At 43.7% G+C, this 25,026-nt stretch overlaps 1 protein-coding gene across 1 annotated transcript in view; it reads right to left on the bottom strand.

The window, feature by feature from the left end:
• The window catches only part of PIWIL4 (piwi like RNA-mediated gene silencing 4), a 61,854-nt gene that overhangs the window by 26,431 nt on the left and 10,397 nt on the right, over nt 1-25,026 (bottom strand). The window contains exons 6-14 of the mRNA XM_073337568.2: nt 23,933-24,013; nt 23,304-23,501; nt 21,885-21,996; nt 19,550-19,673; nt 7,871-7,988; nt 5,418-5,529; nt 4,194-4,378; nt 1,896-1,968; nt 680-880 (exon numbers count right to left, since the gene is read on the bottom strand). Coding sequence (XP_073193669.1) covers nt 680-880; nt 1,896-1,968; nt 4,194-4,378; nt 5,418-5,529; nt 7,871-7,988; nt 19,550-19,673; nt 21,885-21,996; nt 23,304-23,501; nt 23,933-24,013 — 1,204 coding nt within the window. The remainder of the gene's footprint in view (nt 1-679; nt 881-1,895; nt 1,969-4,193; nt 4,379-5,417; nt 5,530-7,870; nt 7,989-19,549; nt 19,674-21,884; nt 21,997-23,303; nt 23,502-23,932; nt 24,014-25,026) is intronic.

Here is a 25,026-nt window from a genome sequence, read left to right as displayed (position 1 = left end):
ATCTTCCCAGAACATGTCCTTTTTTGTTGGAAAGCTTTACATTTCTTTAATTCTATTCTTTTAAATCTCATCACCACTGAAAAAATACTGTCAAACTAAATGGCCTATTGATATGATCACATGAAAATAAAGCTTATTTAAAGAATTTTAGAGGTTTTTCCCCCATGGTTGGACCATTAGGGTCACAAATGCATGATTTCCTGCCCAGAAATGTGGATCAAAGAAATGCTAACGTTGGACATTTGTTTGTATACCTTCATAAAACATGGATATGTTTCACAATACTGTACCTTGTAACAATCTTTACTGTAAACAAGAAGTGCTCAGATTTCTGAGTATGCACAGAGAGCTACTAAAATGTGAAAATGATTTTGATGGGATTAAATACACCAATATTTTGTGAAGTCAACAGATCAAGAGTAAGTATCCTGCATCATTAACACAGGACCCAATCTGGGGCAATCCTTCCTCATGCTGAGGAGTGGTTTCTCGTGTGAATTATTGTTGCTTAAGTATTCTGAGATCCTCAGATGAAAAATGTCAACAAAGCACAACTTATACCACGCTAAATCAATTTCAGCTAGAGCTAAGCATTTCTGACATACCAAAGACTAGTTAACATAAATGGTTGAACAAGTTTTGCTGTGATAAAAACAAACATTTTAAACAAATTACTTACAGGGATCTCTACTGCCCATAGCTCCCCTCCGAGTTTACAGATAATCTGCATTGCGATTTTCGTGGCAACACTCATCATCATGCCCTGCTTGTTCAGAGTGCGTGCTAGTACACATTGGCTTGGTACAGGTCGGTCAAGGCTCAGGAACTTTTTAATAGAATCATAACAGACCTTCTGATTGGAAGACAGTACACACATTACCTAAGTAGAAGAAGGAGAGAACAGTGGTCAGTGTTCTACTTCTGCAGATCTCTCCTTACACTTTGATACATTTCACCCTCTTAACAGACATACAATTTCTCCCACAAATCTGAAGAATTTATAAAGCCAGACTAGCTTGTTTTTCCTGCAAATCTCTTGCTCCTGTGAGTTCACGATTGGAAAACTGACATCCACAGATAAAGGCTTGTATATATTTTTTAAATGGACCACATTACACTTACTGGTTGATTAACTATAGGCCAAATCCAGCTAAAACCAGTGTAAACTGAGGGAGCAGAGATATTGGCAGATGTGTTCCCTTCTCTAGGAATTCTGCCAAATGGGAGAGGGTGCCTGTGAGAGAGTACTGGTTGCAGGATTCTGGTCACTGAGGTTGATGTAGCACAGAGAAAGTGGCAGACTTAACTGGAATCAACCTGTTACTGGTGGGGATTACTGACACTTAGTGGGCTAATAAAGTAATTGGCTTAGTAATGGGAGGATATATAATCAGGAGGAACAGGAATTGTGTGTGGGGGGCATCTTAAAGGGTGAGCTGGGTAAAGGAGAAAGCTGTTTGGAAGGCTCTCCCTGCTGTATACCTGTGCTACATCCTGCCCTGTTAGGAAACAGGGGATTAAAGGTATACATGAGGTAGAAAAAGTAACTGTGTGTGTTTGTGACAGAAAGACCACAAAAACAAGCTAGAAGTGCTGCTCACTTGGTAGCTAAAAAAGCATCCGCTGACAGTGCTGTTCTGGAAAGAAGCAGTGCATGTCCTGAGTTAGACATGCCTCCTAATTGGAAAGTCATCCTTTGGGGTTATGGTGTATTATCTGCTGCTGTAGCCAGGCTGCTGATAGTGTTCTCAGAGAGATTCTGCTCTGCTGATTCCACAGGGAGAAGAGGCTCTCTATGCTTTCTCTCCTCTCCCCCCACCTTCCTTGCATATCAGAAGACTGGACTTAGCCTATCGAAAGCATCACAAAGCAATGCTTAACAAACATATACACACCAGCTGTACTTCAGGATTTACATGCTGTTGCACTGCTCGCAGGAATGTCATTGGGCTTTCTTGTACTTGTACTCTGAACAAAAACATATAAAGACATTTAAACATGCACTAACTTTGCAAATGTCAGTTCACTGCACATCTTTAGAAGCATTATGAACAGATTTTCCACAAAGATTAAAAGGTTATTCATATTTGACTAGTTTGGAATTAATCAGTAACCAATGACAAAGGATGTGTCTACCAAAACTAATACTCAAAATTCCATCCATTGCCTAAAAGAGGCCGCATCTGTGTTAAGACTAGAGTTGGGCAAATCATTGATTTGGGGGGGGGGGCGTGATGGTTCATTATCCTACTCCACAGAATCTGACATGGAGGTGAAGAAAGTCAAAAGAGAGGCAATACATATTTGTGGGAGATAGGAGAACACAGGTCCTAGGACTAGCATCACAGTCAGCTCACTGAGACCATATGAAAGTAGCATGGTTGCAGAAGTCTATGTTGCAATCAAGGTTAAGGAAAAATGTGAATTAGTTATTTCCTTCTAAAAAAGGGTGTCTCTCAGCTGCTTGAAGTGAACTTAACACCCTATAGAATCACTCATCATATCACAGAATCAGCTTCCTGAAGGAATAACCCTGACAATGCCATATGAAGTCTAACCGCCCTTCAGTTTCACTCTCAAGAGATGCTCAGTTTTTGCATAAGTAACTCCTGCTATCTATAGGAGTTAAATATGTATATAACAAAAGAACAAGAAAAGTGAATATAAAATCATTGAGGAAACAGATCTGAACATATTACACATCAATATCCAAAGAAAAGACTTTGGAATCTGTCCACAGCTGGCCAGCTAAGAATTTTCCCAGTGGCATGGACCTCATAACTAGAAAGTAACTGACATGGCTGGCTTTTATGCTACCTTCCTGGCCTAGGAGGCCACGCCAAGGAGTGGGAGAGGGCTGGTTTAGGGGCATGGCCAGAACATGGGTGTACTCAGGCCATTCTCAACTGTTGAATGGTCCCTTGGAAACTCCTGCCATCTGGCTTAGGTTAAAATAACCCCTACACTGCTCTAACCTAAGGTGGGTGACAGCTGCACAAGGCAGAAGATCAGGGAGCGTGGCTCCAACAGACCCGTACTCTCGAGCCAAGCAGATCTTGACATAGGAGAGAATCTGGCCCAAAGTTACTACAGAATAAAAAGTATTAATATTTAGTTTATCAAGGTGGTAGTTTAATGAGAATCCAAAAATGTTACTTTTCCTTCACAATGCAGATTTAGTAAACTAAGCAATAACCTGGTATACAGTGTAAGATATGTCTGTTGAAAGCTGCTTACATTAAAATGCAGCTTTTTGTAAAACTAAGTTTACTCTTTGCCTCTGTTTGCATTAGATACCTTAAAATATGTAGGAAAGGCTCCTATAGCCTCAGTCAAGTCTTGCAGTTTATTGTCCTTGAATACTTATATTCTGCTTCCCTAAATCACTTCTGTAGTTTCGAATGGATATATGGTATTCCTCTACCCTTAGTCTCCATTACATAACGTTGCTGCAAGTTGTTAAATAGCTGGTATACTGTATGTCCCAGAAGTGACTGTTTCTAGTAGTGGCTGAGATATTCCACCCTCTTTTTTGTTAATTTAATTTCACCTATTAGAATCTATATTCCATTGTACCTACTGGCATACATAATTATTTATACATACTACTTATTTATTATTATAATTCAACATTTATATTGGGGGTAGTGCCAAGAGACCAATCAGATTGGAGCTAGACAGTGTGCAAATATACAGAAAATGAAAATACCTGCCCCAAAGAGCTAAAAATCTAAAAATCAAAACACAGCAAGTAGATGAGACACAGGCAAGCTTGGATGGGAAAGAGAGCAACAAATGTAACAGGATGTGTCTCATTCTTAGCCAATCAGGGGCAGTAACCACAACTCACTATATGCCTAGCCATGATATGGTTGCAGTTTAGAGAAAGCATTATGGAAGAGGTGAGTTTGAGGAAGGATTTGGAGGTCAAGGTGGTGGCTTTACACATTTTGACTGGGAACTTTTATGTGCATGAGGGACAACATAAGAGAGAGCAGTGGTTCTTGAGAGAGAAGTGGGTAAGCAGGTCATTGAGGCTGCCATCATTCATTTGTTAATTTTGTGAAGGACTTTGGAATACTGCCAGTTGAAAGAGCTACATAAATGCAAGTTGTTGTTATTGGTAGTAATAATGCACAGGACTGATGGATGAAAGAAAAGCAAATCTAGGCTAGTCCTCTGAGAAATCTCACATTTTGGGATATTCAATGTAAAATCCCATGGGACCTCCCACTCTTTTCAGACAATTCAGAAGGTTCTCAGCTAGTTCTCCATTTCTGTTACTGCACAACATTAACCAGTTGTCCAGAGGCTGCACTCCAATTATCTTCATATTACGCATATCCTTTGACCAGTCACCAGCACTCATTGGCAGACACTGCCAAAGGAAAAAAACAATAAATTAACAATTAAAGAAAAATATCTTGTCAGAAGACAGTTCTTCATAGACGAACAGTTGTCAGCAGAAAATATTAAGGGTCAGTTTTGTTGACCATCCTTACATTGTTATACCTAGATAAAGGGGTAATTCAGTAGCAATGGGAACAGAATTCTTTTAAGTGTCTGATCTGACACTTGGAGCAAATGTCAGGACTTATTTCTATGCACTGGGAAAATCTTACTAAATGAAGTATGCGTTCACCCTACTCCACTGATCATACCTAAAAACAACTGCCAAATATGTTTGAGTATCTGGCTGTGAGATGGTTCTGCAAGCAAGAGAGCAGATACAAAAAGTACCATATGCAGGTGTTACATTAACAAACACCACCAACCGGGGTCCCAAGAGGCTGTTGACTTGACAGCCTGTCTCAACTAGCTTTGGGGCTTGATCATGCAAGCTTCTGAGCATCTTTAACTCCTACTGATTTCAGAGGGAGTTCAGGGCATTCTGCACCCACTGGATCAAGCCACAAAGCTGGTTTTTAAAATCCTTTCTTAGAAAACAGCTGTCCCATATCTGGCTCAGCACCCTTATATTAAAGGTGCTGGTGGCTGCTGAGGATGTCAATGATGGCTAACTGACCTATGCTGAAAGTTTTTTTTCTAGAGCTAAGGAAACTATTCACACAAGGGCTTGTGGTAAATTCTCAGCTACAAAGTGTAAAATAGCAAGTACCAACTTCCTAGACTCACTCCAGACAGCTGGGATGAATTTCTGTATTCCAAAGGTGGGGGTGCATACAGTATGGCCTGAGGGCTCAATGTGGTCTACAGCCACCTAAATTACAGCCCCAACCTGACTCTTGTAACTATTGGGTAATAATAAAACCGAGTTTTCTAATAGCAGGCTTTCCCTCAGTAAGTTTCCCAGCCTTAGATATATTGGCACCTTTAAACAACAGTTACTGGGCACACCGGGAATGCCTAGAGAGACATTCTCATATGGAATTTAAAGTGAAAGTTTCTGTACTCACGGTCTGCTCCTGCATTAGGATTTTTTCAGTTGGGACAACACGGCCTGTCAGGGAAACTTGGCACCCAAGCTGCAGCCCCCACATCTCTAACTCTAAACGAGCCTCTTTGATTCTGTAAGAAGATTTTTTTGACTTTATGGACAGGAATAAAAAAAAAAAAGAAGAAGAAGAAAAAACCCACCAGCACCAAAATTCCCAGTGAACAGTCAGTCGGTAAAGTAGCAAACAGATTTTTGAAGGATCTGTTTCTATTTCAATTTTAATTTCTATCACACTGGAACAAATACCAGCTATTCCACTGAATAAAATAAATGAAATATGGATGCTCTATACATGATCATTTCTAAAGGTTTCAGAACTTCTGAATAAAGGAAAAAACTAAACACCACCAGTAATCAATGTCAGCTAGTTAAACTAGCGAGCCCGAGTACTACGTTACGTTTAAGTACATAGAATACACTAAGTTGTCTAGATTTTATCCAGCCTAGTGCATTGTAAATATAAAACCATCAACAGCTAACTAAGAATTATGGTACTTTAACTCCATCTAGAGGATCTAGTCGTATCATAAATCATCAGAGTAAGTGTACGCAGCTGCTAAAACTCCAATACTGAATTCAAAGCTTGTTGTTCATTTTAAATAAAGTAATGCATTATTTCAGGTGCAAGACCCCGTACTTTTCTCTCCTTAACCCTTTCCCTCACAACTGTCAAGCCCTCCTATTCTTGTGTCCCATTACATCTCTCTCATCCTCCTCTTTTCTTCAATGTAGCACTCTAGCACTTAGGCCTTGCTGCTGCTCTCACCTTCATCTCCCTCAATTGTCCCCACTAGTCAATATATTACATTGATAATATACAGTTTAAGTATATAAATACAGTGGAGTCCATTTAAATAAATATCTTTTAAAGAATTAGACTGGCTAAAAGGCAGTCAAAACAAAGTAATACATTATTTAAAAAAAAATAGCTGGTAAAGCAATAAAACTGATTAAAATAATTTCCACTGCATAAAAAAGGTAAAATGAGCTAGTGAGCTAGTAAAATAAGAGTTGTTATATATATGGTCAGGTATACAGAAAAAATTATATCATTAAATATCAGAGCCCATCTGCTCTACCAGTATCAGTCCACCCCAGTGATTACGGTACAAACCTAGTAAAAGTATTCAACAATGTAAGTAGAAAGTTCACTCTTCCACCCTATTCCATTATTTCCAAATAGAATATTTATAGGGGGTGTATGTGTGTGTGTGTGTGTATAACTTACACCTAAATTTAATGGCCAAACATTTTTAAAATGGGTGCTTAGATTACATCCCCAACATATCTATGCACTGGTGCAAGTATGTGATTGCATATAGAGTATTTTAAAGGTCCGGTGCTGTGCCAAAGGAAGTCAATGGCAACGCTTTCAATGATTTACATGGGTGCGGGATTGAGCCCTAAATGAAGAAACTACCAGTGATGTAAACTGAGCTAATATCCTTCAAATAATTAATAGTCATTATAGCTACTCAACTATTAACCTTACTTCCCCAGAAGGCTAAACTAGTGATGCATTCTTTTATTTTTGGTCCCATCTACACTACAGAAAACATCAACCATGCTGGGGGGCCCATTTACAACATAGTTGTCGCCGACACAGTTAAAATATGCTCCAAATTATAGTGTAAAGAACAGCAAATCAACGAGAGACTGCTGAATTGGAATTAATTTGCAAACTGGATACAATTAACTTAGGCTTGAATAGAGACTGGGAGTGGATGGGTCATTACACAAAGTAAAACTATTTCCCCATGTTTATTCTCTCCCCTTCCCTCCCCCCCTCCCCATTCCTCAGACCTTCTTGTCAACTGCTGGAAATGGCCCACCTTGATTATCACTACAAAAGGGTCCCCTTCGCCCCTGCTCTCTTGCTAGTAATAGCTCACCTTACCTGATCACTCTCGTTACAGTGTGTATGGTAACACCCATTGTTTCATGTTCTCTGTGTATATAAATCTCCCCACTGTATTTTCCACTGAACGCATCCGATGAAGTGAGCTGTAGCTCACGAAAGCTTATGCTCAAATAAATTTGTTAGTCTCTAAGGTGCCACAAGTCCTCCTTTTCTTTTTGTGGACACAGACTAACACAGCTGCTACTCTGAAACCTGTCATATTTTAACTGTCCCCCAAAATCTTTCTACGGTCCTTACAAGCTGGAAACCAGGCTGTCACTTGATTTTAGGTACAGAGCTTTTTTTGTAGTAGTAGCAGCAAATGTTTTGGTAAGCCATTCCTCCTCTTCTACATCTGTGCTACGATGACGAATCACAGAATGAGACTGCATGGCAGTTTAGCAGAACAGGTAACTACAGACTGTCAAAAGATCACACAACTCATTTAACTTAACTTTTCAGGGAAATGTCTAATTTTGGTCCTAAAGGCAGGTTTTGTTATATTAAATTACCTCTGAATGTTGTCAGCAAGCCGAGACAGCCTTTGCTGTCTTTGCTCAGGATTCAGATGCATTTCTTGAGCCAGATCCTTCATCAGACGGAAGTCAGAAATTGCCCGGCTGGTCAAACCTAATAATAATGATAATACGTCAGAAAGCATCACTTCCCCACCCTCCCCCGAAAAAATCCAGAAAAAGGATATCATCAGCACTGATCTAGAATATCTGTGTGTTCATTCCAGACCTATCATCATGGTATCTGATGCTACATTGTTACTTAATAGATATATTGCGGTGGCCCCTACTGGCTTCAACCTGTTTGCGATTCTTTATGCTAGGTACTATATAAACACAGAAAATTGACAAACCCTGGCCCAAAAAACCTATGACGTAAAACAAGAAAGGTTGGGATAAGGGAAGGGGAGGTGAGATAAAAATAGGAGGATGTGTACAATTCTTAGTTGGGAGATTCCCTAACTAATAATATCTAAATTCCCTAGCTATTAATATTAATTCCTCATAAAAAAAGCATTCTTTGGTTTAGCAGACAGCCCATTTTGCCACTGTGCAAACTGCCCAGGGAGTTGGATGTAAGACTGAGGACTGGTCTTCACTACAGGGAGATCGAAGCTGCTGCAATTGATGTAGCAGAGGTCGATTTAGCGGGTCTAGTGACCTGCTAAATCGACGTCGAAGTGCTCTCCGGTTGACTCTGGTACTCCAGCTCCCCGAGAAGATTAAGGTAAGTTGACCAGACAGGGTCTCCCATCAACACAGTGCAGTGAACCTACCGGGGTAAGTTGACCTAAGCTACGTTGACTCCAGCTACGTGAATAAAGTAGCTGGAATAGCACAACTTAAGTCGACTTACCCCGGTAGTGAAGACAAGCCCAAAGTTAAATGGTTCAAATTCCTGGGTGGACAGATGCTACCTATGGAGCTCTTAGCTTATAAGTTAAAAGATGACATCTGCTATCAATCTTGAAAGAATGCAGGTTATTCTTTTGGCATGCATGATGTTGAATTTATTGCCAAAAAAAGTGATGTAAAAGTGGTTTGCCCAATAAAGGGGAAAGCAGTAGATGAAGTGTCCAAATTGATAATAGCAGTAACCCCTTCCACCAAAAAACTGTAAACCTCAGGTCACTGCTGTAGTTTTTCTTTTAGATTTACATCAACATTTTGGTGCATGTATTGTGCAGCCTTGAGTGTTTTCACAAGTTGTGACTGAGACAGTGTAATCATGAGGCCTCCTTAATTTATACAAATATACATTCTTCAAAAAGTATTCCTGGTCTTCACAACCCTGGCCAGAGTCTTAGTATGAATGCAACGTGAAATTGACAATAAGCCAATGGAGTTCCTCCAGTTTTAAAGCTGTGTAACTGAAAGCAAAACGTGGCCTGCTGTATATAGGGATTTTGATTTGTTTCAAAGTGAGTATCAATCCAAAAAGTGTATAATTCGCTGCTATGTTTCATACTGTTGCCAATTTGTGAACCTTAAGGTATGCCAGACCCATGCTTTTGTCCAGTCTGAAACTGACAAGGAGCAATGCTCAATATGCTTTTAGTGTAGTTACCCCAGGTTAAATCAGTGAGAGATGTCCATCTCCTAAAAGAAATAGCTGAGAAATGAGAGGTTGCTTATTTCTGATCATTGTCTCATATGCAGCAAAGAGAAATCTCTTTAGCAAAGAGGCTTATGCTGTTTATTCCATCTTCATAGCAGCTCTGGATGCCAGCTCTAGATGCAATTTACAAATATGTTGATTTAAGTGTATAATAGTTTGTAAGTATATAATAGTTTTAAGTGTATAATAGTTTGTAGACTGCAGGTAAAAGATGATTACTAATCTTTCGTAACTGTTGTTCAAGATGTGTTGCTCACATCCATTCCATTCTAGGTGTTCGTGCGCCGACATGCACGGCTGCTGGAGATTTTTGCCAGCTCTGTAGGGCCCCCAGGAGCCCTACGCTCATGTGCTGGTATATGAGGCACTGCCTGCCTTGCGCTCTCTCAGTTCTTGCTTGCTGTCAACTCCGACAGAGGGGATGGAGGGTGAGTCATGGAATGGACATGAGGAACACATCTCTAAGAACAACATTTACAAAAGGTTAGTGACACAGGGAAGAAAGGAGAGCAGCACAATACGGACCCTGGATTTCAGAAAAGCAGACTTTGACTCCCTCAGGGAACTGATGGGCAGGATCCCCTAGAATAATAACATGAGGGGGAAAGGAGTCCAGGAGAGCTGCGTGTATTTTAAAGAATCCTTATTGAGGTTACAGGGACAAACCATCCCGATGTGTAGAAAGAATAGCAAATATGGCAGGCGACCAGCTTGGCTTAACAGTGAAATCCTTGCTGATTTTAAACACAAAAAAGAAGCTTACAAGAAGTGGAAGATTGGACAAATGACCAGGGAAGAGTACAAAAATATTGCTCAGGCATGCAGGAGTGAAATCAGGAAGGCCAAATCACACCTGGAGTTGCAGCTAGCAAAAGATGTTAACAGTAACAAGAAGGGTTTCTTCAGGTACGTTAGCAACAAGAAGAAAGACAAGGAAAGTGTGGGCCCCTTACTGAATGAGGGAGGCAACCTACTGACAGAGGATGTGGGAAAAGCTAATGTACTCAATGCTTTTTTTGACTCTGTCTTCACGAACAAGGTCAGCTCTCAGACTGCTGCACTGGGCAGCACAGCATGGGGAGGAGGTGACCAGCCCTCTGTGGAGAAAAAAGTAGTTCGGGACTATTTAGAAAAGCTGGACAAGCACAAGTCCATGGGGCCGGATGCGCTGCATCCGAGAGTGCTAAAGGAGTTGGTGGATGTGATTGCAGAGCCATTGGCCATTATCTTTGAAAACTCATGGTGATCGGGGGAAGTCCCGGACGACTGGAAAAAGGCTAATGTAGTGCCCATCTTTAAAAAAGGGAAGGAGGAGGATCCTGGGAACTACAGGCCAGTCAGCCTCACCTCAGTCCCTGGAAAAATCATGGAGCAGGTCCTCAAGGAACCAATTCTGAAGCACTTAGAGGAGAGGAAAGTGATCAGGAACAGTCAGCATGGATTCACTAAGGGCATGTCATGCCTGACTAATCTAATTGCCTTCTATAACGAGATAACTGGCTCTGTGGATGAGGGGAAAGTGGTGGACGTGTTGTTCCTTGACTTTCGCAAAGCTTTTGACACGGTCTCCCACAGCAAGTTAAAAAAGTATGGGCTGGATGAATGGACTATAAGGTGGATAGAAAGCCGGGTAGATTGTCAGGCTTAGTGATCAATGGCTCCATATCTAGTTGGCAGCCGGTATCAAGTGGAGTGCCCCAAGGGTCGGTCCTCGGGCCAGTTTTGTTCAATATCTTCATTAACGATCTGAACGATGGCGTGGATTGCACCCTCAGCAAGTTTGCAGATGACACTAAACTGGGAGGAGAGGTAGATACACTGGAGGGTAGGGATAGGATACAGAGGGACCTAGACAAATCAGAGGATTGGGCTAAAAGAAATCTGATGAGGTTCAACAAGGACAAGTGCAGAGTCCTGCACTTAGGACGGAAGAATCCCATGCACCGCTACAGACGAGGGACTGAATGGTTAGGCAGCAGTTCTGCAGAAAAGGCCCGGGGGTTACAGTGGATGAGAAGCTGGATATGAGTCAACAGTGTGCCCTTGTTGCCAAGAAGGCTAATGGCATTTTGGGATGTATACGTAGGGGCATTGCCAGCAGATCGAGGGACGTGATTGTTCCCCTCTATTCAACATTGGTGAGGCCTCATCTGGAGTACTGTGTCCAGTTTTGGGCCCCACACTACAAGAAGGATGTGGAAAAATTGGAAAACGTCAAGCGGAGGGCAACAAAAATTATTAGGGGACTGGAACACATGACTTATGAGGAGAGGCTGAGGGAACTGGGATTGTTTAGTCTGCAGAAGAGAAGAATGAGGGGGGATTTGATAGCTGCTTACAACTACCTGAAAGGGGGTTCCAAAGAGGATGGATTGAGACTGTTCTCAGTGGTAGCTGATGACAGAACAAGGAGTAATGGTCTCAAGTTGCAGTGGGGGAGGTTTAGGTTGGATATTAGGAAAAACTTTTTCACTAGGAGGGTGGTGAAGCACTGGAATACGTTACCTAGGGAGGTGGTGGAATCTCCTTCCTTAGAGGTTTTTAAGGTCAGGCTTGACAAAGCCCTGGCTGGGATGATTTAGTTGGGGATTGGTCCTGCTTTGAGCAGAGGGTTGGACTAGATGACCTCCTGAGGTCCCTTCCAACCCTGACATTCTATTCTATGATTAGTAACAGTCTTTTCTTTTTTGAGTGCTTGCTCATGCCGATTCCATGTTTGGTGACTCACAAGCAGTATCCCCCTGGACGTGGGCTCAGAGTTCACAGATGTGTTGTTTGCAACACTGCTCTGCCAAAGCTGACATCGTCCTGAGCCTGCTGGGCGATGTCATAATGGGATGCAAAGGCACGGACTCAAGACCAAGTAGCGGCTCTGCAGATGTCTTGAATTGGTATCTGTGTGAGGAAGGCTGCTGATGAGGCTTGCGCTTTGGTGGAGTGAGCAGATACAATCGCTAGTGGTGACAAACTTGATGCAGGTGGTTATCTACAAGGAAATTCTCTGAGGAGATCGACAGACCTTTCATACTGTCTGCCACTGCGACAAAGAGCTGTGCCAACTTATGGAAGGGTCTAGTTCTTTCGATGTAGAAGACCAAGGCTCATCTAACATTCAGAGTATGCAACCTGCGCTCCTTGCTGGGTTTGTGAGGTTTCGGAAAGAACACCAGTAGAAACGTGTCCTGATGACCATGGAACTGTGAGACCACTTTTGGTAAAAAGGCTGGGTGGAGCAGCAGCTGGACTTTGAACCTGGGGGGGAGGAGGGTTCCAATATCAGCACTGGAGCAGGGCCTGGTGGTCCTTAAAGTCATCAGGTGGGCTGGCGCTGGATGGGCCCGTGACCGCCTCATCCGGGGAGTATGAGGACAACTGTATGGGCGGAGGGGGGCCTGTTCCTCCTCCTCTGCTGGGGAGGATGGGTTGGAGGTAGGCACAGCCTCTTGAGGGTCGGCCACCGGGTGCTCCTCTGGTGCCAGGTCTGGTGCCAGAGGCTGCTGTTCCATGGCGGTGGCCAACAAATGGACCGATGGGGGCATCGCCATGACTGAAACCCCCCAGACATTCCAACATTGCCACTGAGCAGGCCACTGCCCTGGCTGTCACTGTCCAGCTGCCACTGCTGTCAGCTCTGACGCCCAGTCCTGCTGCTGAGGCCAGGGTGACAGGCTGAAGCGGCCCTTGGTACCAGAGGAGCTCCCTTCCGGAGACGATGGAGGGGCTGGGTCTGCCTAGAGACCACTGATACCGGAGATCAGTTCCCCGGCCAAGAGGACCGGTGCTGACGGTATGGTGAGCAGGTGCAGTGCCAAGGAGATTGGAGGCAGGAAGGAGATTGTTTCTACAGTGTCGGTGACTGGGAATGACGCCGGGATGATGATCTTGGGGACGGTGACTGGCGTCAGTAATATGGGGACTGGCACCTCCCTCCCAGAGAGCCACACTGAGACCACGGTGACTGTGGAGCTGGCAACCGGTGGTAAGTCCTTGTCAATCTCAACATCGGCATTGGCGACTGGCGGTGGAGAGCGTGCCATTGTCTCAAGGGATTGGCGGTGCTCCACCGCTTCTTGAGGAGCCTTGTCAGCTGCTTTGCCCTCTTGGGGAGCCTTAGCCAAAGGCTGCAGCACTGGTGGCTCTGGTTGCGTGGGCGGAGGCCTGTGCTCCTTCAACGCCTGGGCCTTCGAAGGTCCAGTTCCGCTCACAGAAGTCGAAGCAGGACCTTTTGTCAGGCTGACGGCCCCGACCAGGGAGGGCTGCCTGCAGGGCTCCGGTGTAAGCAGGCGGCTCGGGGCTCACTTCTTGTTCACAGCCAACTGGCCCTTCTTCGTTGGTGCCGGGGAACCGTGCTTCTTGGCCCTTTTCTTCGGCACCAGCAACATGGAGCAGTGTCAAGAGGGCCCAGCTGGTGCACTTCGCGCTGATGCTGAGGTGCTGGGAGATTCATGCCAAGATGGCTTGGGAGCTGGGTGGACTCCAAAAGGAGGGCTCTAAGCCTGATGTCTCTCTCCTTCTGTGTGCAAGGCTCAAAGTTCTTATAAATATGGCACCGCTCTTTAACATGCGTTTCCCCCAAGCACTTGAGACAGCCACCATGGGGGTCGCTAATAGGCATAGGCCTGTTTTAGGAGTCGCAGTGTTTAGAGCCCGGAGACTAGGGCATGCCTCACCCGGGGCAAAGTCCCCGCTGGGACCTACCTACTAACACTAACTACTACAATTAACAGGTATTTAACACTAAAGATAACTATACACAAAGCCAAAACGCATAAAGTCCAAAGGAAGTAACCACAAGTCCTTGACGAGCAAGGAAGGCACTCCGACTGACAACCATGGGCGGTAGGAAGGAACTGAGAGGGTGTAGGGCCAGCAGCACCTGATATACTGCACCTGATATACCATGAGCAAAGCACTCCAGAGGGCACCACATCCGACCCTACGGGTACCGCTAAGGCAACAATCTCAGACAGCCACGCACATGGGCGTGCGTACACCTAGAATGGAATCGACATGAGCAAGCTCTTGAAGAAGAACCAGAGATACTGGCGGAAAGGTGTATAGTAGTGATTCCATCCATGGAAGTAGGAAGGCATCAGAGAGGGAACCTCTGGTGAGCCTGCAGGTCGAGCAGAACTGGTGACACTTTCTGTTCTGCCTGGATGCCAACAGGTCCACCTAGGAAGTCCCCCACCTCTGGAAGATCACTGCCTGTCTCTGGGTGGAGTGACCACTCATAGCAAGATGAGAGAACCTCCTGAGGAGATCTGCCAGCACATTCCTGACACCCAGAAGGTGTGATGCCACGAGATGAATGGCATGCTGTACACAGAAATCCCATAACTGGAGAGCCTCTTGGCATAGAGCTGATGAGAGAGCTCCACCTTGCTTGTTGATATAGAACATTACACCAGTACTGTCCATCAGGATTTGAACCACTCTGCCCCTCAGGTAAGGAAGAAACACCTGGCAGGCCAAGCATATAGCCCTGAATTCCTTAACATTTATATGGAGGGCACGATCCTCCTGTGACCAAAGACCTTGTGTGCTGAGGTCATCGAGCTGGGTTCTCCACCCCAGATCCAAAGCACTGGAGACCAATGTTATCGATGGAGATTGGGCCACGAAGGGAATTCCTTCCAACATTGATCGGGGGACCATCCACCAGGTCAGGGATGACAGGATGTGCGATGGGACTGTGACCACTAGATCCAAATTATGTCTGCCAGGAGCATAAACCAACACCAGCCACGTCTGCAGGAGATTGAAGCATAGACGTGCATGCTGGACCACTTAAGTACATGCTGCCATATGGCCCAGAGCCTTGAGGCATACCTGAGCAGTCTTGAGCGGGTGGGCTCTTACATGTGTGATGAGGTCCAACATGCCTCTGAACAGGGACTCTAGCAGAAAGGCCCTGGCCTGAGTAGAATTGAGTGCTGCCCCTATAAACTCTATCTCCTGAACTGGGGTCAGGGTTGATTTCCGCTAGTTTATAAGTGGGCCCAGATCCTGACAGGTGGCCCGCACCAGACTGAGGCTGTGCTAAACCTGTGCTTGTGACCTGCCTCTGACAAGCCAGTCATCGAGGTATGTGTAGATCTATACCCCTTGACGTCTCGGGTAAGCGGCCACTACTACTATACACTTTGTGAAGACCCTCATAGCAGACAAAAGGTCGAAGAGAAGCACCATGAATTGTAAACGGCATCGGCCCACTATGAATCGGAGGAATCTCCTGTGTTCATGGAAAACAGAAATGTGGAAACAGGAAATGGATCAAAAGAGGGGATGATGGAGGCCAGGGAGACCATGCGAAACTTCAACTTCTTGAGATATTTGTTGAGGCGATGCAGGTCTAGGATGGGTCTAAAGCTGCCTTTGGCCTTTGGGATTAGGAAATACTGGGAATAAATTCCCTTTCCCCTCATATTTTGAGGAACTTCCTCTATGGCTCCTATCTGTAGGAGGGTTTCCACCTCCTGGACAAGGTGCTGCTCATGAGAAGGGTCCCTGAAAAGGGAGAGGGAGGAGGGACAGAGGAAAACTGCAGGGTGTAGCCAGCTGTAATGGTGTTGAGCACCCAACGGTCTGAGGTACCCTGAGCTCATGCAGTGAGGAAAGGAGACAAGCAGTTCAGAAACAGAAGGTGGGATGGATCCTAGGGCCAGACTGAAATACTGTCCTCAGGCGCACCCTCAAAATGCCTGCCATGGGCCACCTGAGTGTCGCACGGGCCCCAACTGGGCATCTGAGGAGGATGGGGTGGGACAACATTTAACACCTTTGTGTCTCTCCCTTCTCTTGTATGAGCTCTTCTGTGGCGGACCCGAGAATCTAGGCAGCGGAGGGGGCCGGAAATGTCGGCCTGCGGCATGTACAGTCCCAAGGAGCGAAGCATGATACAGGAATCTTTCAGTCCGTGCAGCCTGGTATCCATTTGCTCTGAAAACAAAGCCTTGCCCTCAAATGGAAGGTCCTGCATGGACTGCTGCACTTCTTGGGACAGCCATAAGTTGCGTCTCATGGATATAGCGAAGGCCATTGACCTGGCCACCGAATCAGCCACATCCAACGCCATCTGGAGAGAGGCTCTGGCTACTGTTCTACCCTCCTTCAGGATGGACGTGAACTCCTGTCCAAGTTCTTGTGGCAGGGAGTTTACTCAACGCATCCAAGATATTGAAATTATATCTCCCCAACAATGCTTGCTGGTTAGATATTCTAGGTTGGAGCCTGGCAGTAAAATAAATTTTTCTCCCAAACAGGTCCAGTTTTCTAGCGTCCTTGTTTTTAGGCATGACTTTTGCCTGTCCTGCTCATTTGCAGCAGATGCTACCAGAGATGCTGGAGGCGGGTGTGAATACAAGTATTCGTAGCACTTGTCAAGCTCATAAAATTTCTTTTCTGCCCTGTGACGGTGCTGCCTGTGGGAGCCAGCTGAGGTCACTCAATTAGGGTGAACTCCAAACAGAACGGGGCAGACAAACACCAAACACTAGTGGATATTCCAGTACTTAGATTTACCAAGCCAGCACAAAACAGCTTCTATAGTACCTCACTGGTTACTCAGAAGTCCAAATAATGCAGTTCACTTAAAGTACCCAGCCTCAGGCCTCCATCCAGACACACATGTCAAACATATGATGATAAATTCTGAAAATCTTATTTCATCGTATAAAAGAAAAGGTTCTCTTGACCCCAAAGGACCAAGCCCCATATCCAGGACAAATGGTAACTCAGATCTTACCCAAAATACACGCTTAAAGTCAATTCTTATTAACTAAACTAAAATTTATTAAAAAAGAAAAAAAGAGAATGTTGGTTAAAAGATCAAGATACATACAGATTTGAATTCAATTCTTGAGTTTCAGATACATAGCACATATGAGCTTATAGTTGCCAAAAGTCCTTTTAGAAATAGTCCATAGGTTATAGTCAAATGTCCATATTCAGGGTGACTCCAGTCAGTGACTGGGGATCTCAATCCTTATGGCTTAAGGTTCCCCCTCTTGAAACCCAAAGCAGATCTGAGATGAAGAAGGATCGTGTCCCAAGATTTTTATACATTTCCTGCAGCCTTTTGGCCTGAGAAAAGAATAGGCTTAACATTCCTTCTTCCAAACATCATGGCAATTAGCCCAGGATAATTTATCCATTAAACAGATCAGACACAGGTTATCACAACCTTCAAAGAGACACAGACAATACTATTATTTCACTCAAATATATGTTAATATTCCTTTTTTGATCTTTGAATCAAAACTATAGCAATAGACAAGACTTGTTTGTTTACATCACAAGACATGAGCAAACATCTCTTCTATCTCTAACAATAATACAGCATTGCATTTCAAAGCTCTATTCATTTACATATCTTCCTAACCAGTCTCTAAAGTTCGGCCATGGGTCAGGTCAGTCGGTGAGTTAATTAACTCTTTCTGGCCCTGTCATCTTTCAATGAGATATTATATTACACTCGTAACATCACATACCCTCTTAGACATTGGTGGCAAAGGGGACGGGGTCTGCCAAAGGGCCTTGACCACTTTCAGCACCCCTTCATGCACTGGCAGTGCAACCTTAGAGAGTGCTGCAGCCACCAGGATGTCAAAGAGGCTATGTGTTGGCTCTGTGAGCTTCTCCTGGTAGGCCGAAAGTCATCTGGTGGGAGAGACCTGCAACTGCTTCATCCGGGGATGAGGAGGATGAAGACAATACCAGGGAGGGGCTGTGGCACTTTCTACCGGGGAAGTCTCCCTTGAAACTGACACTTGCCCTTCAGTACCAGCATCAGAGACCAAGTCTGGCTTCTGCACCAGTGTAGGCGGTGCCGCAGACCGCTTGTTGGAAGTGGCTGCGGATGATTGGTGAGAGTATGGGCCTGGTATCACGGGGAGCTGCAGGTCCAGCTCTAAAGTCTGGTGCCCAGGCTGACCAATGCTTCTGAGGCTGTGAACTGAACTCCCCCTCTGACTCCAAAGAAGACTCCTCTCTCGGGGACCATGGCAGGGCAGTTGGTGCCTCCCTCAGTCAGCCCTGACAGGAGGCCGGAAAGCAGAGCTGCAAGGAAGGTGACTGGCAGCGTTCCGGAGAACGTACTGCTTAGGCAGGGACTGGAGTCGAGATGGTAGAGAGTGGCGCCGAGCTGGAGACCACGTCGAGGACCTTCGAGGGGTCGGCAATTGGTGCTGCAGCATCACAACTGTTGCCGAGAGGAGGGCAGCTGGTACCGGGAGGGTGGGGACTGACACTGCAAGGTCAGTGAGCCACAACATGAAGCGCGAGAGCGTGAACATAGAGCCAGAGACCCGGGCCACGGGATCGGAGACTGTGGTTGTGGTACAGGAAATCAGGGCCGTAATGTGAAGGACTGGTGCCGTGACTCCGGGACCAGCAACAACCGAGTGCCCATTGCGGTGGTCCCATGGAGAGCTTCCATTTGGAAGGAGAAGCCTTCGCGCACTCTGCCGCTGACTGGAGAGCCCGTTGCGTAGGCGGTACTGGGAGGGCCATCAGGTCCCTGGCTGCCTGAAATGCCTCCATGTCGAAGGAACTGTTATATGTAGGGGTCCCCTACCGCTCCCAGGAGTCTGAGGTAGTTCTCTGGGTGGGCTCAGGGCCCTTGATGAAGAGGCTGCCCCTTGCCACTCCACCGAAGGCAGGTGGCCCAAGACGGGTCCTTTACCTGCCCTCCCTTTCCTGTCCTTGCTCAGCACCGGGGAACACTCCTGCTGTTTTTTGCACTTCTTTCTTGGCATCAGCGATGGCAAATGGTGCCAGGGTGAGCCCAGGGCCAGTGGAGCACTCCATACCAATGAGAACGTGCCCAGTGCAGAGTCAGAATGGGATGGTTCTGAGGCAGGTATCAGAGCAGCCTCCATCAGGAGGGCTTTCAAACAGATACCTTTGTCCTTTTGAGGACTGAATCAGAGTATGTTTAATATACTGTCATTTTGCTAATTAAATATCATTCCAAGTGCTCCCTGTCCTCTTTTGCTGTCAGCCTACATTACCTAGCTGCTGGATCAGACAAGATTTATAAGTTAAGTGTGGTTTACCTGTTAGATAGCACAGCTCAGGGATCAGGTGGACAATACGGGGTTCAACAGTGCTATTCTGCTTACTTTTCAATCGGCTAACCAGCACAGGCTGATTTAGGTCAGTCAGGACTATATCATACTGCTGTAAGGTGAAATATTATTGAGGTAAAAGTTAATCAGGAGATACTGCACCACATTCTAGATAATTAGTCAAATCTGCTCATAAGCTGCAAGTTTTCCACTGGCTGTGTTCTGGGCTGTACAATAAAGACCAAATTAATCTTGTCCACATATAGAGATACACGCACCCCCCCTCTCCGGAGGTACAAAGGAGAAGGAAAGCAGATTTTCCCAACCACATGGGATTCCTCTTGTGTAGAGGAAATCCTGTGTGGTAAAACTGGCATAGATACCTCTAAACCAGCCATTCCTTACTCTCCCGATGTATAGGACATACAGTGCAAGAGCCAAAGCAGGCAGTGGTTCAGCTATCCCCAGCTCAGGGGATGGATCCTCAGGAACCATAGCTAACTAGACATAATTCACAACAGAGACTGTTCTAAATTGCACCAGTTGCCAAAAACAGCCCCCAGGATTAGGGGGAAGGGCAGAGTGTGAGGTCCAGTACACTGAGAATCTAGACCTACGTTTTTATCCTGTGCTTCTAACATCACTCAAAACTACTTTCTGGAAAGATATTGGGCCTGACTCCACTGTTAATCGCGACCAAATAGGAATAGCTAATATTTTACACAGGTCTAAATACCTACACAAGGCACAAGGCAGTACAGAATCTTAAGTTTTCTTGTATGATATTTTCTGCTACGGTTTCCATGCTGCCGCCACTATCACCTCCTATATTCCTTTTCTGGTTTCCACATGTATTTAGAATAATCTTTTGCTTCCAGTGAAAGTGATTCCTGGCCAACCAAAAGGGATAAGAATGAAATATTGTCTTCTCTGCATATCAACATGCCAATCCCTACCTTTCTGTATTTTCTTGTACTTGTAAAGAACCAGTTCATATTATAAAGACAGAGGTTCTAATTCACCATCACCTCCAATACAACTCAGACACTAACAAAGGAGAAAATGGAATCAAAATGTATAAAGTGACTTTATACGTGTAGACATAAAGGGAGGTATCAGACTAGCTAGCTACTTTATATAGCTGCATGAATAATTACAATGAAAGGCCAGATTCTGTTATCAGTTATACCAGTACAAATCAGTGGAGTTACTGAATTTACTCTGGCACTAACAATAAGACCATTCAGGAAAAGTATAATTGAAGGTACAAGGCCAAATGCACCCAACAAGTGTGAACAGTTCCAATTTTATCTTTTGACCTAATTAAACCTTTAAATGAAAAGCAGCAATACTTTACCTCGATCTAATGTCTCAAAATGTGATTAGGATAGGATGCCTCCAATAAGACCAAACGTAAGCCTGCCCTTAAACAAACATATGAACAAGGGCAAAGATGGATGACATTCTAACTACTGTACAGTTGTGTTCCCAGCACTGGAACTAATGAAATATAACACCTTTTAATGTGTATTGTACATGCAGCATCTTAAGAGGATGAGCAGATTTTTTCCATATTAGCACATTTATGTGCTTTGAAGCATATTAAACACAAAAAGGGACTATTTCTAGTTTTATTGTACATTGGTAATATAGATTTTTAGATATTTAACTATTTTTAGATATTTAAAATTACTTTTACTAATAGAATACAATACAGTAGAGATGAGTGTGAAAATGCTTTTTGCCACACACTAAGTGTACTCATGATTTTATTAATGTTCATAAAGTGCTTCAAATATGTAAGTACCACGTAAGTGTGAAACATCATTATTCTTAGGAATTCACCGTAACTTATCTTTTACACATGTATGTTTATGGATGGAGCAATGTTTGCTCTTACTTGCCAAGAGCACTCTGTCCTGAGCATATTTTAAAGACAATGGAACAAGTTAAAGTTCTATTACTTTTCGTAAGAGGGTAAGCCAAATGCTCTAATATATAGAATGCTGTTAATATTTCACACCTATAAAGAACTATTTAATCTCCAAAACTCTTTACAAATAGTTCCTCATCCTAGAACATGGCAAAGTGTTCCCAGAGTCCATTAGTAAAAGTAATTTTAAACATCCGAATGTAATAGTATTGTATTTCCAATGTACATCATACTACTAAAAATGGTTCCTTTTTTGTGTTTTTTGTGTTTAATATAGAAAACCTTGGTCATACTTGCCACAATTACAGCGCCAGTACATTTAGAAGCGACCACACAAAATAATATAAAACATTTTTTTTGTTTGTAACAGCTTCCTAGTTTTTAACCTACCTGCTTATAATAATCAACGTAAGAGATTTCAGTGCCATCACGTTTTGGAAATGTGTCCGTTGGCTTCACGCACCAGTCAATATCATCAATACGGTAGGTTTTATTGTTATATCTATGAAAATGCAGAATAAGTGAGGGGATTTAATTGCTTGGCCTGTTTAAGTATGGTATAAATGACTGCAGCCATAAGTCTTCTTCAGTACAGAGACTTGTCCATTTGGAAATATGCGGGGGGGGGGGAGGGAAGCTTAGAATGGCACAACAAATATTATCAGTACTACGCCTAACAGTTTTACATGATGTTGTCTTCTATATTTTCTCAGAGGATAAAACTTGCACCTTTAATGAATTTTCAGTAGTACAATAAAAACGTTAAAAAAAATCTGATCAAATATTACTGCAAACCAGACTGATTAATTTACAAAAGACAGTTTTAACATAGATGTACCAGGAGAAACATATTTACTCTAAAAACTTAATTTTAACTACACTGAATTGTTTAAAAAAAAATCCAAGGCTCCAAACCAGCAAAGACACACGCATGCATTAATTTTATCTACTGCAAGTATTCCCACTGAGGCCACTGGAATTACTCACAGCACCCTAAACATAATGACATGCATACGTCTTTGCAGGATCAATGTACAAGCTTTGAAGACATCAAATTCAAGGAGTACATATCCATCATTCCTTCCAGGCCAGAAGGAAGAGGTGCTGCAAGAGCAATCCAAACAGAGAGAAAACAGACTAAAATGGTGTGCTACCTAGCCCCAAGAGGGGTTGAACAGTGACCCAACATCAGACACCAGAAGGCTCTGTTTAAAAATCAGAATAAAAAAAGAAAGATAAGAGTCACACTGTGGTACATGTAGCAGGCAAAAGAAATCAAAGCCCTGCCCAAATCCAGGTTCTGCTGGGTGTTTTTTGGCTTCTCCTGCTCCAATCCCCACAGAACAGGAGGATCATGCAGGGGGAAGGTCAATAATGGCCAGCTCAATCTTCTATTCTAGAGACAGTAAAGTCACAGTGAGGGGAGAAAACTGATGGCCCACTGCCTCTCCAAGGAGCAGCAATTCTCTGATAGGGAGGCTCCCTCTTAAAGAGGCCTCCCATAAGAGTTTCTTTTTCTGGCAGAGACACCCAATGCACTCCTCTTCATGGGACACCCAGCTTTCTTTCATGCCCTCCTGCTTTTGCAGATCTTTTTACTGCAAGACACACCTATAATCTTTAATAGACAGCAATCTCCTGCCTCATGAACACTTAGTTTATGAATGACATAAGAAACCACTACAACTTTTAATATGGACTACCACTTTTAAAGTAAAAAGAAGTGCAAAAAGCCACTATGCACAAATAGTTCTAGTTGACAGGACACCTGAGTCAACAGCACAGCAAAATAAATAGTGATGGCTTTACCTTGTAAGCACAATAAGTCCTAGCAGCTCCTTTTCACATGTTTGTATGAAGCACACTCTGTCAATCCTGGTATACAGACTTGTCATGAATTCCAGAACAGTCTCACTGCGAAGGACTTTATGGCTCACATCAGCACTTAACATCACTCTGTTCTCGAACTGTGTAATGGAAACAGCAAATCCTGGCCAAAGAGTCAGTCTTACGGAATGCAAAGAAAAATATTTAAAATAACTATTTTTGAATTAACCCACATTTAACAATGTAGGTCCACTTCCACCATCTTGGCTGCCATGTGTTTAAAGTTAAGTTTTGCACATTTATTGCTACACAAACATGCAAGAAGTATAAACTCTCTCTCTTCTCGCACTGGTAATACAAAGAGTATCACCACTGGCTTGCCTAGCTCCTGCTGCTCTGCGTTACAGTGGAGATTCTGTACCCAAGTTCCTGCTGCAATTTGTATTAAAAATTCAGCACATCTTAAGAATGGCAGGGATGCTGTTCAAACGCAAAGCTCAGACATTAAAACTATTCTCCAGCAAGATATACTGGAAAGGGTTTACACAGTACCATAAACTGTTACCAGAAAATTCTAGAATTAAAGGGAGGAAAAAAACCCCAAACCTTACTTGTGCTGGGGAATTTCCACTGGATCTGAAGGACTGTAGAAGTTCCGTCCAACTTGGTACATGGACAGCTTTTTCCAAACCCTATGTATTAATGCATATTTTTCAACACATCACATAAGTATAATTCTTAGAACACACCGAAAATAGATGATGGTTTTAACTCATTATTAGAGCATTAAATTTTAAGTTAACCAAATTCACAACAGAAGCTGAACTCACAACGCAAGTCTCAAACCTAGCTATATTCTTGACTCCCGGGGGAACTCTGTACAAAAAAATTTAAAAATTCTGCTCACAATATTTTAAAATTCTGCAAAATTCTGCATATTTCATTTGTTAAACTAATGCAATATAAACATGCTGGATTCAATTATTTTGGAAATTTATTTAAATTACAATACAATGGATGGAGAATGGGAGTGGGGTGCATAGGAGGAAATCCCCAAACCCCCTTTGTCTAATAGTAATGTAGCTAGGTTTGAGCCTTTACTTCAAATTATTAATCGAACACAAATAGATGCAGCCATCTCACTAGGAGAGTGGTGAGACACTGGAATCAGTTACCTAGGGAGGTGGTGGAATCTCCTTCCTTAGAGGTTTTTAAGGCCTGGCTTGACAAAACCCTGGCTAGGATGATTTAGTTGGGGATTAGTCCTGCTTTGAGCAGGGGGTTGGACTAGATGTCCTCCTGAGGTCCCTTCCAACCCTGATATTCTATGATTCTATGATATGCTCACTGTTACATCATAGGCAAATGAAGAGCAAGTGAGGGTTGGAGAATCAAACTCATAATTTATATTGGCTACTGACCATCTCCAAAAAGATCAGTAGCAAAGAGTTCATGGAGCACATTTTGATAGGAAAATTTGTTCAGTCCAGCAATTTAGACCAGTTCTAATCACTAAAGCACCATAAGCATTTATAAGGCCACACTGTCCTTTACAACAAGGATCCTTTAGACTATTCTGGCAGTGTAAAGGAGCCTTAAAACTTTTACACCCGTTTTATACTCCTGGGGGAATTCACTAAGAACAATGGGTCCAATTCACTAAGCAGGCAGGCTGCTACATTCTGCTCTGCCTAAGGGGATAGAG

The sequence above is a fragment of the Lepidochelys kempii genome, chromosome 1 (genome assembly GCF_965140285.1).
Source record: "Lepidochelys kempii isolate rLepKem1 chromosome 1, rLepKem1.hap1, whole genome shotgun sequence".
NCBI lineage: Eukaryota > Metazoa > Chordata > Testudines > Cheloniidae > Lepidochelys > Lepidochelys kempii.
This window is presented reverse-complemented; position numbering and strand designations above follow the sequence as displayed.